The sequence below is a fragment of the Plutella xylostella genome, chromosome 16 (assembly GCF_932276165.1).
Source record: "Plutella xylostella chromosome 16, ilPluXylo3.1, whole genome shotgun sequence".
Taxonomy (NCBI): domain Eukaryota; kingdom Metazoa; phylum Arthropoda; class Insecta; order Lepidoptera; family Plutellidae; genus Plutella; species Plutella xylostella.
The window spans coordinates 1,286,766-1,302,245 of record NC_063996.1 but is presented as its reverse complement, the minus strand read 5'-3'; the positions used below and the strand labels follow the sequence as shown (position 1 = coordinate 1,302,245).

Genomic DNA, 15,480 nt, shown 5'->3' with positions numbered 1-15,480 from the left:
TACTTATTGGACATAACTACAATACAAATACAAATACAAATCTAGACTTTAACTAGTGACCCTTCGAGCTTATAAGCGGTGTTTTATGTAAAAGAACCAAATAATAACAATAAAATTCTAAGCAAACAATTTTAATAAAATCAAATAATAATTCTTGCTTTCAAAAACCTAAAACAAGGAACAAATCATATTACACACATGAAAATGCGACAAGTTTTGGTTTAAATTACCACCAGTACCAGCCAGTGGGCTCGGTGGGCGCCGGCATGTCGCCCACAGTCCCGATGGTGGGGAAAGTGAATATATCCTCCTCCGTCGTGGTTCTAATCGTTGTTGTCGGTTGCTCAGTGGTGGTCGGAGCTTCAGTAGTGGTGGTCGGTGCTTCAGTAGTGGTGGTAGTTGGCTCTTCTGTGGTAGTTGGCTCTTCAGTGGTAGTTTGTTGAGTGGTAGTGTATTCAGTGGTGGTTCCTTCAGTGGTAGTGGCATCTGTGGTGGTACCGTCAGTAGTAGTGCCATCGGTAGTAGTGCCGTCAGTGGTTGTACCATCAGTGGTTGTACCATCGGTAGTAGTGCCATCAGTAGTTGTACCATCGGTGGTGGTACCGTCGGTGGTAGTGCCATCAGTAGTGGTGCCATCAGTCGTGGTACCATCGGTGGTGGTACCATCAGTGGTGGTACCATCAGTGGTTGTACCATCGGTGGTGGTACCATCAGTGGTTGTACCATCGGTGGTGGTACCATCAGTGGTTGTACCATCAGTGGTAGTGCCATCAGTGGTTGTACCATCAGTGGTGGTTCCATCAGTGGTGGTACCATCAGTGGTAGTACCATCAGTGGTGGTACCATCAGTTGTGGTACCATCGGTAGTAGTTCCATCAGTGGTTGTACCATCAGTGGTAGTACCATCAGTGGTGGTACCGTCAGTTGTGGTACCATCGGTAGTAGTTCCATCAGTGGTTGTACCATCGGTGGTAGTACCATCAGTAGTGGTACCATCAGTGGTAGTGCCATCGGTGGTGGTGCCATCAGTGGTGGTGCCATCAGTGGTGGTGCCATCGGTGGTAGTGCTAGATGGTTCGTCAGTAGTGGTGGACTCTTCTTCCGTAGTAGTAGTAGTCAAGGTGGGATCGAGTTCCCAGTCGAAGTCCACTCCGGTAACGTTGGTGATCCAGTCATGGTAGAAGCCGGGGCGGATAAATCCTGTTGATAGGAAATAAGTGTTTATCAGTGTTACGTTAAATTAATGGTAATCAACTACTGTGCTACCACAAAAAACTTTAAACACTGTTTAACAAGTGTTTAAAACTAAATTTGACAGATTCCGTAGACGTTTGACAGCTCTAAACATCTGTTAAACGTTGTCAAGTTTTTGTGGTAAGGCCCCTAGACGACCCTGTTTGATGTCCCCCCGCCTCGGTGCGCTAAGAGTAAGACGTGTTTCTGTGCAGCTCTGCAATTTAAATTAATAACACTAAAATTACAAAGTTCTAAATCAAGTGCGTGTCACCAATTGACAACAATATAAAAGTGCAACCCTAAAATCTACTACTGAGTGCTGAAAGCAAGTAAAGTGAATAGAAAACACACAAACTTCTTACTACCTAAACCGTGACAAGTTAAAATTGAAGTACAAAAGTGATTGACTCGGCCGGCTGTGTCGCTCGTCACAAAACCAGTTCTACGTCTACAGAATACAGCGACACATACACATCACACAATTCGAGTAGTCAGTTATCAGCTCAACTAGCCTAGTTGGATAGTGGTGCTGATTAGAACCCACTATTTCTGGCGGCACAAGTTCGATCCCCGGGTACGAAGATTCTTTTTGTATTTTTTTCGCATTGAATTCTGATTTGGATCTATCTTAACATTTTATAATGCCACTACAACGATCTCCTCAAAAATCTCCAACCACCAAATCTACCTCTGGAGGATCAAAGGAGAAAAGAGACAGCTCGCCTGCATATGCAAGTGATACAAATGACAGAATCAGAAAACGCAAGCGATCGGATGATTCTTTTAAATCCGAACTCTCTGAATTTAAGGAGGAAATCAAGCAAATGCTTACAAACTGGAAGTTAGAACAGGCAAAAGAGCTTAAAAATATAACGAACTCTCTAAATGACATTCAGAAGACTAACATCGAAATAGAAAAATCCCTTAATGCAATTGCCATTGAGCAAGAGGAACTAAAACTACGCATCAATAACATTGATCATGAATGTAAAGAAAACAGAGCGTACATTCTCGTTCTCGAAGAAAAGATTGAGGATTTACAAAGAGATGCACGAAGCACCACAATTGAACTGAAAAATGTACCCAAGCTCAGCAATGAAACCAAAGAGGACCTCTCTGGTCTAGTCCAAAAGCTATCAGAATCTATTAACATAAAGATTGGCCCTACGGATATTCGTAATATTTTTAGAATTCATGGAAAAAATGACACAAACAAACCCATTATAGTTGAACTTTCATCGACAACGCTGAAACAAAACATGCTTAAGGGCATCAAATCCTTCAACATTAAGAACAGCAAGAATAAACTCAATGCCTCTCATCTGGGCCTCAAAGATAACAGCACTCCAGTATTTACTGCTGAGTACCTGACTCCCAAGGCGAACAGGCTGTACTTTCTGGCGAGAGACCTAGTGAGGACTGATCTTTATCAATTCTGCTGGACATCACAAGGACGTATTTTCGTAAGGAAATCTGAAGGAACACCTGCCATCCTGATTAAAAACGAAGAACAAGTCACACAATTACGGAACAAAGCATGACTCGCCGTAAAGTCAACACGGTCGGGTTTTACCAATGAACTTTTTATTATCTCGATATTAGTTGCATGTATGAGTATAGACCCTACAATACCTTGTAAGGGTTCTCTCATTGTTTTGAGTATTAATTATATTAATTGCATGTCAGATTCTTTTGTAATGGCTCATATACATCTACAAACACAAATCACACACAATTCATTAGAAACTCAAACTGAATATAAACACGTACACAAACACACAAACACTCACAATAATAAATATTTATACCCACACTCACATTCTGATGCAAGTATCTTATTCATAAACACACCATCATCTCACCTCAACACCAGACCAAACTCGTCACTGCACCGTGATTTGCGACTTGCATTTATCATTTAATTAAAATTCGCTTCTATTAACGATCTACAGAAGAATATTGACTCTGTGTCAGTATCAAGTGCTAATCTATGTGATCCGGATCAATGTGGTTCCTACCTAACAAACGATAAAAAAAGTCTCAAAATAATACACCAAAATATACGCAGTGTATCGGCTAACATAGACAATTTCCTTGTTATGTACTGCAGTTTGCGCCAGGACTGCGATATCATCGTTTTCTCCGAATGCTGGCTGGAATGTAACCCTGTAATCCCAGACATAAACGGTTTTTCACATTTTACGACTTCCTCGCCATGCAACCAAAACGATGGAGTCATAGTCTATGTAAACAATAACTTGCCTAGGTTCTCCGTCATAGAAACCCAGCTAACCGAGGCAAGTGGCCTGACCATAAAAATAGGTACCGACATAGCGATAGTTGCAATTTACCGCCCATGGGAATTCAAAAATGTAGATAAATTCATTTCTTCACTTGACCTCACTGTATCATCTCTCTCCTCATTTTCTACAATCGTAATCACTGGAGACATCAATATTGATATCATACCCGAAAACAACGATCCAAAATCAATTGACTACCTAAACCTTACGGCCAGTCTTGGTTTGTTACCAGCGCACACCTTCCCTACACATAATCGCACTTGTCTTGATCACATACTACTTAAAACAAATTATAAAGCATCAGCATTGGTCATCCAGTCCACAGTCACCGATCACCTATCAACTTTACTCTCCATACAAACTGTCAAAAGTCACCCGACATCTAAAACTCGAGTTATTGTTGATAAGGATAGGCTAAATTCAATGATTAAAGAAATAGACTTCTCCATCATTCTCGACACTGCTGACCCAAATATTGCCACAAACCTTTTTACTGATCTTATCCACTCTGCTATAAAATCTAACAGTAAAGTGATTACTATACCAAGGCGTCAAAGACCTATTAAGCCCTGGATCACAGCTGGACTCCTCCGCTGTATAAGGAACAGAGACAATCTGCACAAGAAACTGAAACGGTCTCCTAATAATGAAGAATTAAAACTAACCTGCAAAAGATACCGCAGTTTCTGTAATCGTATTCTTAAGAAAACTAAAAGTGACTACGAGAAGCTTGAACTGGCAAAGGCACAAGGAAATAGTAAAAGACTGTGGGATGTGATAAAGAGGGTAACATATACTGTGAAACAGAAAACATCAGCTTCCGAGCTCTTGCTAACATCTGATACTCCACAAGATTCACTTGACAGCGTCAATGCCTTTTTTTGCAATGTAGGTAAAACTTTAGCGGAGAAAGTGCATTCGAATAATATAAACCAACAGTACTTGCAACATGATTTTCCTCCAGTAAATCATGTTGCCGATTCGTTTGTTCTTTTACCAACGGACATGACAGAGATTGACCGACTACTATGCTCTCTAAAAATGGACTGTGCGACAGGAGTGGATGGTATTACATCAAACCTTCTTAAAACCCATAAAATTATATTTGTACCTATTTTAACGCACATCTTTAACAACTGCCTGACATCAGGGGTCTTCCCCGATGCTCTTAAAAAAGCTCTTATTCATCCCATCTTTAAATCGGGCGATCGGGAATGCGTTAACAACTACAGACCAATATCTGTTCTTCCAGCACTTTCAAAAATTATAGAACGTTTGATAAACAATAGACTTATGTACTATCTCGAGGACAAAGGCCTACTGTCACAATTTCAATACGGTTTTCGAAATGGTAAGTCCACATCTCACGCTGTCCATGAGCTTGTGGACCATATCGTCACCAATCTTGATGAAAGAAAGAAGTGCCTATCTGTTTTTCTAGATTTGTCAAAGGCATTTGACACGGTCTCGATCCCCATCCTCTTAAACAGACTGGAAAGGTTGGGAGTAAGAGGTCTCCCACTCGCCCTTTTCAAAAGCTACCTCACAAATAGAACTCAGCAGGTTGTTGTCGATGGTTCCAAGAGTTCTGAAATGTCAATCGAGTATGGTGTCCCACAAGGGAGTATCTTAGGTCCCACACTCTTTCTTGTGTTCATCAATGATATGTGCAATTTAAAATTGGAAAACTGCAAACTGATATCATTTGCTGACGATACAGTTCTGTCCTTTGTTGGAAGCACATGGGAAGATGTATACAAATCCGCACAAATTGGTTTTAACACTGTAATCAAATGGCTAAACAACAACTACCTTACCCTCAACACCGACAAAACGAAACACATGATTTTTGCAATTAGGAACTCATCACTTCCTCCAACACACACATATTCACTCGTCGCTCATTACTGTAAATTTCCTCACCTCACCTGCTCCTGTCCATCAATTGAAATTGTACATACTATAAAATATCTAGGTATTATCATTGATCGCAATCTCACATTCCGTCCTCATATTAACCTTTTAGCAAATAGAATTAGAAAACTGATGTTTATTTTCAAAAAACTGCGACATGTTGCTGATTCAAACACCATGAAGATGGTTTACTTTGCCCTCTGTCAGTCCCTTATAACATACTGCATTAATGTCTGGGGTGGCACGTACAAGACGCACCTCCTACCTCTTGAGCGAGCTCAGCGCGCAGTTCTCAAAGTAGCAACATTTAAGAGCTTTCGTTTTCCTACCGAGTCACTGTATGAGTACTGCCAAGTGTTGACTGTTCGCCAATTATTTATTCTACAGATTTTAATGAAACAACACCAGAGTTCTCCCTTCAATCATGAAGACGCAGATAAAAGACGCAATAACCTAATTGTGACAAGAAAAGTTTTTAAGACAACATTTTTACATAACTTTTTCTGCCACCTCGGCCCAACCTTATATAATAGAATTCATCGCGAAATTCAAATTCATCACCTAAATACACACATAGCTAAAATAACTGTACAAAAATGGCTGTTAACTCTAAACTACTCCAAAACTGAGTGTTTTCTTCATCCACCTACCTAAATCACCCATTTGTCCAATTCCAACACAGTTTTCTATCTATTTAACATACATCTATACTCACACACACACACACACACACACACACACACACACACACACACACACATATACTCACACATATATACACACACACACTCACACACATATACACACACACTCACATACACAAACATTCACATGAATAAAGAGCCATTAGCTTTATTTAACATATGTAATTAATTAATTCATGAATTGTTTAATGTTAATAATCTTGTGTAACTAAGTAAATCTAATCTTAAACCTTAAATATAATCAATATATTTCTGTGTATCCTATTTAAGCCTAAGACACCACAATTCTGTTATAATAAGTCATATATGGCTGCTAGTTCCTGGGGAGTGGAAGCCAGTGTCTATAGCACAGGTCTATTCCTATTATAGGCAATGGCTGTCACCTTTTATGTCACCTATAAATTGAAATAGCCAACTTGTAACGTATCTAATATATCTTACTAATTTAATTGTAACCCAAATATTGGCAAAATAAATTATTAAATTATTAAATTATTAAATTAAATTTAAATTAACCATGATCTTTATGTTCTATTTAGTAGTTTTATTCACCTGAAATACCTAAGTTGCTAAGTCTGCAGAAGTTAGTGAAGTACAGATAGATGAATAGAAGCAGAAACCGTAAAAGAACGCAAATGGAGAAGGATAGGACACGTTCTCAGGCGTACTGAAGACGTCCCAAAGGAAGCGCTGACATGGCACCCCGAGGGCGGTAAACGAAGACTCGGCAGACCGCGAGAGACATGGCAGCGCTCTGTGAACAAGGAAATGGGCCAGGCGGGGATGTCTTGGGCGGATGTCTCTGAGCTGGCCCAAGATCGTAAAGAATGGCGGCGCTTCACTTCGGCCCTTTGCTCCCCAGCGGAGATTGGGAATAAGTAAGTAAGTAAGTAAGTAAGATAGATGCTTACCAGCAGGGATGGGGGTGTGGCAGCCGGTTGCAGACACGAAGGAGGTCACTCCGATCAGGGTGACGGTGCCGTCGGTGTCCACGATGGTGAGCGGGCCACCGCTGTCTCCCTGCAGAATTTATGTTTTTTTTTTAAGTACTCAAGTAAGATAAGTTTTGACAGATTTTTGAAGGAGGCATTCGAAGTGTTAAGTATTTTACTTTATTTGCGATTATGGTGTGGAATATTACACTGTTTAGTCGTATATAAATGGAAATTATGGAATCTATTATTATCGCGATTGAGACAAATAGTCTTTGAACGGGCTATCTCTGATGAGGTCGCGTAGAATAACAGATATCTGAGAATAGAATAATAGACTCGCTATGAGGTCTGAACTGGCTGGTGACGTTGTAAGGGCCGGTTCAGGTGGAAACTCCGCAGTGATACGCAATGACACAACCTTTTGGCTGGAAGGATATTACGCCAAATAAGGGCTAGGTCTGACCGAATGGTGGCCTAGAGACGGACGAAGAGCTGTTGGCAGACCACCTGCTAGATGGTCCGATGACATCTGCAGGGTTGCGGGGAAGCAGTGGACCAGAGCCGGAAGAATTGGCGTACAAATAAGGAGGCCTATACACAGTGGGCGATAGAAAGCTGCTTATGATGATGAGGTCTGACCAGGCAGGTGGATTTCCGATGACGTTTGTAAGGGCCGGCACAGATGGGGACTCCGCAATGATATGCAATGATACAACCTTTTGGAAGGAAGGATATGTACAAAGGTTCCACTCGAGAGAGCCACGTACAGGGAGCTTCGCCCTCTCTAGAATAGAATAGAATATAATAGAAGGGCTAGATCTGACCTGGCAGGTGGACTGGCTGGTGACGTTGTAGGGGCCGGCGCAGATGGTGGACTCTGTGATGATCGCGCTGTTGTTGTAGTCCTTCAGGCACTGCTCGTTGCTCACTCCCGACAGGAACACCCAGTTCATGGTCACGGGGGATTCACCTGGATTTGTAGAGGATTTTGTAATCATTTCACGTTATGGTAGGTATTAGTACTCAGTAAAACTACTATGTGTTATTTTTTATAATAGGTTTGAAAGCCATGGTTTTTTTAGTCTTGTGATGAGATATCATAAATTTTAGGCTAATAAGCCAATTGAACCGGCCCGACTGTATAAAATGTAAGGTGGAAGAGCTAACTATTTGAACAGGACGCTTATGCCTTTGAAAGCTCGTATATAGGGTGTTGGTTTTGCAAAAGTGGTATAGTAAAGCCGACAGGTATAGGGGGTGGCTCAGGGGTCAGGGGATAATTTGGAACAATAGTGTGTGCGCCGAGGAAAGAGTGTTCTTGAGAGAAGCCCCCTGTGTCCAGCTATGGCTGACTACGGGCTGAGGAATGATCTAGTACCGTTGGTCCAGGTCCGTCCCCATCCACTGGCGATGAGTCGGTCTCCGTCGTAGTTCTTGTCCTTGTCCGCTGAGCTCTGGATCCTGATTGGCTGGATCCTGTCTGGAAGATGAAGTCTTTTATTAGACCTCTGCAACGTCTGCACCTAGTAAGTAGGTAAATATTAACCTGTCAGCTGCATGCGAATCCTTTCATGATCTTAAGGGTGCGTTCCCAGTAGGGTAACTGTTCGCGAGTTACTGAGCAAGTAGTGCTGTAAATTCCATAAAGAGAGCTTAAAAGTAGCAAAATGCAGTTAGAACAGTAAACTGATACTCCTAGCTACGTCGTCGGCGGCGAACAGTTTCCCTACTGGAAATGTAGCATTATTGCCTTACTGCAGTCCTTATTTACCATTTTAATTATGAAATCAGTATTTATTTTCCATACTTGATACATAGCATAAAATAAATGGCGAACAATAACGTCGGGAAAGCTATTAATCATCTTGTCTAACTTCTAAAAAATACAAAATATACGAGTAAGTACTTAAGTAATTAGCTACTTCATTTATGACAAAGTTACAGTCGTTTTCAGCTGTTTTATTTGAGATTAGTTAAATGTAGGTAGGTAGATAATGTATGAAATGGATAGTGTATGCATCGCTGACATACATAACATGTTAATGCTACGTGATTATGATAAATATTCCTACATGTGTAATTTTATCATGATTTTAGATAATTATAAATATTTTTAAAATAATCTCAATTAGTTTATATTCCAAAATGAAATCTACCTAAGTACTTACTTATAATTCACGTGGAAAAACCTATAATTACTTCTTAACTGTAAGTATTGGAAACTTATATCCGGCCAACAAAATTATATCTTTATAATCCCTTTTGCGGAATCTTTCTGTTCTTTATTTCTTCCAATTCTTATCAAAACTACTTACTAAACTTGGGAACTACCCAGACATCAACAAGTATTGTTGTTGTTTTAGGACCATAATTACTTACGTAGGTATTATATTGCTTTTTAATTATTGTGAAGGACACAGACGATAAGACGTGATAAAAGTTTTTTTGCTAGCACGATTCTCACGATGACTTGTCGAGCTCGTAACGTCTTGCTCCCCATGCACAAGCAACGTAAGATAATTTTGCAATGACCTAAAGTGTCCTAAAGAAATATATTTACGCAAATGAAAAATGAAACAGTCTTCCACCAATCAACACAACTGTTAATAATAAACACCGAAATGCTTAGACAATAACAATATAACTTGCAATGTTACTTACTTACTGTTACGAACTTTAACATGTTCAATATAATTCCATATTAATACACCTACACCGACCCACACTAGGCCAGCGTGGTGGACTAGGCCTAAAACCCTTCCTTCATGGGAATGGGTGCCCCAGTAGTGAGGACGTGATGGGTTGTGGTTGTAATGAATTCAATATACGTTTGTAAGTATATCACTAATCTAAGCCGAAATGAAACAAACCCTCCACCGAAACGGACCAAAATAACAGACTCTTGAAAAGCTCTCATTACTCACCAGAGAACGGCAGCTCCCGGTTAAACTTGAGCAGCGCGATGTCGTGGGGCTGCACCAGCGTGGGGCGGGAGTCGTCGTATTCCGGGTGGTTGTAGTACTCTGAAGCTTCGAAGAAGAACTCGGGCCGGGTCAGGTTCACTGCTCCGGCGCGGACCACGAATGTCACGCGTCTGGGGGAAGAGCAGGATGTTAGACTAACTGTACTACCACAAAAAAACTTTAAACACTGTTTAACAAGGGTTTAAAAAACGAAATTTGACAGATTTGTAGGCGTTTGACAGCGCTAAACACCTGTTAAATACTGTCTAAGTTTTTGTGATAAGCCGTGCTAGAAGTAAGGATATTTTTCATCGCCTTCTGTGAGTAGAATAAAAATAAGCCGCATTCCCAGTAGGCAAACAATTTTCTACCGACTGACGTTGTATCAGCGCACTTGGCATCCTATATAAAGTAACTGGGAAGATGCCTAATTAGGTACACGGTGGCTTGTAGAAAGGTTTAGGGTTAGGGATAGGCTTGAAGCACCACTTGGAGAGATCTAGATAAGAAGCACGGAATTTGTCGCATTCCTTTAGACACTAGTTATACTATATTGGCTGATAGTGTTGATGACCTTTAAAAGGTCACCGGTAGTGTTTGGATAAGGTTCAGTACACGACAGTACCGTTATATGTATAGCAGTAAGCGATTCTCCCTGATGGTAATATCCCGTCATATAAACATACCCAGCGGTGCAGTGCGCAGCGGTGAGCGCCCAGTCGGCGCTGATGATGGAAGCGCCGCACGACGACACTCCTCCAGTCAGGGACACCATGCGGATGTTGAGCTGGTGCGGGAACTGCGCCGGTTGAGACTCCCAGCCCGACACGATGCGCTGGACTCCTGAGGGGTTGAACAGAGATGAGAGCCGTGGTGGCGGAACGGATAAGATCTCGTTTTTTATTCGAGAGAAGGGTTTTAATCAATTTAACTGTCTACACGATTCGCATCGGTATCCGTTTTGGATGGACAGATTTTAACAATGTCCTCAAGTTATTTCATGATTACTTGTACTTAAGTATTATTTAAGTAGGTACATACTACTTGGCTTTCTCTACAAATAAACTAATATTTTACCACGGCTGCTGCTGTACTTATTTATAAGTACTTATTAAATAACGAATGCTAAGTTTATTTAATAAATTCAGAACTTACCGCGAACATTCTCGACGAAGGCAGCAGGCTCATAGGCCAAAGCCTGAAATACAAGAGATCGACGTTGTATTTCTTGATTGAAACAGAAGGGTATTATAAGTATAAGTATGACGTGTAGTCTGCATTTGGCCACGTAGTTGTTATCGGACGATGACGAGATATCCGAGTGCATTTGTCTGTAAGTCGTAGACTAGATCGAGAGATTCCGAATGTAGGCTCTTTTCTCGATCGAATATATAGATAGAAAAGGATATTCTTTGTGTTACATAACTTATATACGAACACATAGGGGAGGGGGGGGCATAACGGGGACGCTAAGGGAAATACACCATAAATTAATCAACCGTATTTATTATAAACTTAAATCAGTCACAACACTTAGGTTACTTATCAAACTTGCATTTGGCATATAATTTGGAAATGTAAATAATCAAATAACGTTAGAATGTAATTTTTTTCCAACTATAACGAAAACCCCATCGTGCCCCAGGGTAGGGGCACTATGGGGTACCAGGCTCGGGGCAGTACGGGGTACATGTTTATTTTGCGTCACAGTATAAGCAGATGTGGACTTCTTCTATATTCTCGTCGTCCACACCAGCACAAGCTGTATGAGCCCACCGTCCGCATAGTTGGCAGGCCACCCAACCTTCCGAAGACTTCAAATAAGTGTGGTTCGCGTCAAGGCAGTAGATGCACGTGGTATCTTCATCTACATTTTCCACATTAGAGCGAGCTTTTTCAGTCTTCTGTTTCTTGGAGTTCTTCTTTAGCTTAGGGTCATTTGGATTAGAACACTTCTTCGTTCTTTTAAGTTGTTCGCGTTCTTCTAACTCGTTTTTGTAGGGAGTTGAAGTAAGGACAACAGTTTTCCCTCTGCGATAGTTTTTTCTGGTTTGGTGTCTCTGTTCGACTGTTGGTATCGCGAGAATTTCTTGAGGCGAAGCATTTTCAAAGGAAGTTGTTAAGTCACGACATACTTTTCTAACCGGAGATCGGATTAGGCGATGCACATTAAGTGATGATGGCCCAGGCTGAGGCTCTGAGATGGCAGTTGTTGGATGCGGATTGTTAGGTGTTGTTGATGCAGGCAAATCTGGTTCAAGTGGATGTTCCTCAAGGATAGGTGGCTGTTGTTGCTGGATTTCGACATTAGAAGGTTCATCTATTCCAGGCTCATGTGCTAGCGGTACGTCTGTGGTCGATGCAGCTAAAAAATCTGACTCTGTAAAGTTGTTCTGATTAAAGGGCCATATGCCACATTTTTTAAATGCATTGATTGCTGTAGACATTGTTGCAGCTTGTATATACGCATTTGCAAATATTTCACTTATTTGAAAAGTGGTTATTATTCGCCCTGGGTGCGACCTTAACCAGTTAGAGCAGGCATGGTCATAGTATACACTCAAAGGTTTCATGAAGCCAACATCCAAGGGTTGAAGCCTATGAGTGCAGTGCGGAGGAAAGCAAAGCATCACAACACCACTCTTACGTGCATATTCAATAACCTCTATGTTTTGCGTATGCGTTATATGACCATCTAAAAGAAGCAGGACTGGGTTAGTTATCGACGCACCACAAAACCTTACAAACCGTTGAAACCAGCTCATGAATACTTCAGAAGTCATCCAGCCCTTAGCGTTGCATTCAGCTGTAGTTCCTGGAGGAGCTCGGTCCAGCAACTCTTGCTTCATTCTCTGTCGAGGAAATATGAGCATAGGAGGCATATAAGTACCTGCAGCATTAAAGCATACCTCAACTGTAACTGTCTGTCCTCGTTCTGCTGAAGAAAGTGATCCTACCTGCTTTCTTCCCTTTTCAGCAATAATTTTGCTTTTTGTTTTGGAGACACATGATATGCCTGTCTCGTCACAATTATAAATTCTATCTGGCGTTAAATTATATTTGTCATATATTTCTCCGAGCAAGGAATAGAATTTATCCACAGCCACTTTATTAAAACCCATTGCTCGAGCGGCTGATGTGGCTTCAGGTTTTCGGATGGATAAATCTGGGTGGCGCTTTAAAAACCCCTTTAACCAATCAAGGCCAGCTATCTTTTTATCATGGTTAAAATTATGAGCTTTGCTATTTTTTTCCGCTAGCTGATATGCTAGCTTTCGTAGGCCGACTGTAGTTAAACCAAACAATCGTTTCTCCATTTCTATAACGTATGTCACCAGCTCCTCTTCTTCATGTTTGGAAAACACGGGTTTGAAGTTACCCGGAGTAGCTTCAAGGGACAGCTCACCTTTCCTTATTTTGGCGACGTGACGCTCCAATGTGGTCTGTGGTACACCGTAAAGGTGAGCTGCTTTTCTGTAGCCAGCTGTTTTGCTTAAAACTGCATCTATTGCCTTTTTCATGTTCTCCATCGGCCAGCTACCTCTCGTACTTTTCTTTTTATAATTTCTCACCATTTTTATACCTAAAATAAAATAATTTATATTATAATATGAACAGGAAGGATCCTTTGGGTAACTTAATAAACAGGGGCATAATGGGGACAGCAGTAACGGGGCACAATGGGGTACCCCAACGTGCCCCGTAGCTACGTCCCCGTTATGCCCCAATTCTCAAATTATTTTAAATGACGAACCAAATAAAACGAGTAACCGTTACAGTAATTTTGATCTAAACATATAAATAAGTAATGTCGCCACAAAAATACACTGAATACACCATAGTAGTAACATAAACACTTACCTTTTTATATATGTATTCGTATCACTCAAAATTACATCAAATAACATCGAAAAACGTTTTTCCTTTTAAAAATAAAACACGTGCAGTCTGGTCCCCGTTCACTGGCGGACTAAAGTGAGCTTCAAAATGGCCGCCTATTAGCGAAAACAACACACATCTAAAGCGTTTAGTTTTTGGTATGTGTGGGTGGCCCCGTCGTGCCTCGTGACCCCGTCATGCCCCCCCCTCCCCTAGGTAGTTTTCAGTACTTACTTACAACTTTTGGATGGAGGGATATATATTTATGATTAAATAATATAGTCAAGTAGGAGATATAAATGGGAAAAGGATTAGACCTACACAGTATTGCGTTTTTTTTCATGATTTTAGTACTTTAGCGAATTGAAGTCGCGTGCAATTATTAAGTAGGTTTTATCAAAATCCCACGAAATTTTCCCGTGTGCATCATGTTTGAAAAAGCAAAAGCACAACATCAATAATATTTTAAAAAATTACATACCGCTCCGAATATAGACACTAACAACACTATAGTAACCCTCAACATCTTCGCCAGCACTGATTAAAGTAAATCGCAATCGTCATAGTTAAATCAATTAATTATGACACGTAATCTTTGGAAAACATATTTTAATCCCCTCGATTAATTGATAATTTGTTAGTATCAGTTCCTCCAATTTTTTATCAATAGTTACATTGCCCTTCAATTAAATTTGATTTTGAAAGAAAATAATCTTATTTGAACGTGTAAATTGGTAGGTAGGATTACGGTGGTATATACTCGAGTCTGAGCTGTTCTATGGCTGGGGCTGATGATGATGGAAGTCAATAACAATCCAAGCTCCCTTGGTCATGAAAATATGAAATTGATATACTTAAACATAAATAACGAGTAAGTAAGTCTAAATTACTTGCGTTTATAGGTACTGGGGTTAATTACCACCACCGAAAATTTTAGCAATTGTCAGTCTAGGTAGTACGAGAAAGAGGATGAGGCTGAAACTATGATAAATACCTATAATTAGTTATACGAAGTAGAGCTATGTGATGAAGTTCCAGAGGGGTTACTCTACATAACGAGAAACTAAGTTTCGGGACGCTACGTGCAAGCCATGACTCTATCTCCTGGTTTTAAACGTGCCGAGAAAGCTCTTGTTCGTTCTTATTGGTCGGTAAAGAGTAACCATCCAGGTTTGATTCTAATTAACGGATTAACACTATACATTATAAGTAAGTACATCTCTTATATCATTATCAAAGACAAGAGTAAGTGTGTAAGAGTGCAGAAGCTCTTTGACTAGGAAGTTGGCAGCTATTTAATCAACATGTCTAGCTGGCTCAGTGGCATAGTTTATTTATTTCCTCTTGTTTGTGAATAATTACTTTCAGTCTCTTTCTGTAGCTGAAAAAACGTGAATTTTCAGAGATAAGTACATGTGCCTGAAACAGAAACTTAGAGGCACCTACTGGCCCAGATAAACGTGCTCTTTCAATCTTCACGACCTCTCTTATTTACCTCTAAATATAAAATGAGATTTTAGAAAAGAGGATGGGTTTAAAAAAGGAA

The 15,480-nt window shown here is 40.5% G+C and overlaps 2 protein-coding genes across 4 annotated transcripts; both read right to left on the bottom strand.

Moving 5' to 3' along the window:
• Nucleotides 1-115: 115 nt before the first annotated feature.
• Nucleotides 116-14,535, bottom strand: LOC105382233 (mucin-22). Of its 2 annotated transcripts, XM_048626498.1 has the most exons (9): nt 14,416-14,535; nt 11,211-11,253; nt 10,742-10,898; nt 10,017-10,186; nt 8,471-8,572; nt 7,917-8,062; nt 7,069-7,177; nt 416-1,200; nt 116-376 (listed from the first exon to the last, which is right to left on the bottom strand). In XM_048626498.1, the coding sequence occupies exons 1-9, from the start codon at nt 14,458-14,460 to the stop codon at nt 227-229; spliced, it is 1,707 nt and encodes a 568-aa protein (XP_048482455.1). In that variant the 5' UTR covers nt 14,461-14,535; the 3' UTR covers nt 116-226. The 2 variants fall into 2 exon arrangements, with proteins under 2 accessions (XP_048482455.1, XP_048482454.1); XM_048626497.1 differs by having other exon boundaries at nt 116-1,200; nt 14,416-14,534.
• LOC119690389 (MFS-type transporter clz9) lies at nt 11,542-14,155 on the bottom strand. 2 transcript variants are annotated; one of them, XM_038122016.2, is made up of 2 exons: nt 13,013-14,155; nt 11,542-12,907 (listed from the first exon to the last, which is right to left on the bottom strand). In XM_038122016.2, the coding sequence occupies exons 1-2, from the start codon at nt 13,628-13,630 to the stop codon at nt 11,750-11,752; spliced, it is 1,776 nt and encodes a 591-aa protein (XP_037977944.1). In that variant the 5' UTR covers nt 13,631-14,155; the 3' UTR covers nt 11,542-11,749. The 2 variants fall into 2 exon arrangements, with proteins under 2 accessions (XP_037977944.1, XP_037977943.1); XM_038122015.2 differs by having other exon boundaries at nt 11,542-13,638; nt 13,917-14,155.
• Nucleotides 14,536-15,480: the final 945 nt, after the last annotated feature.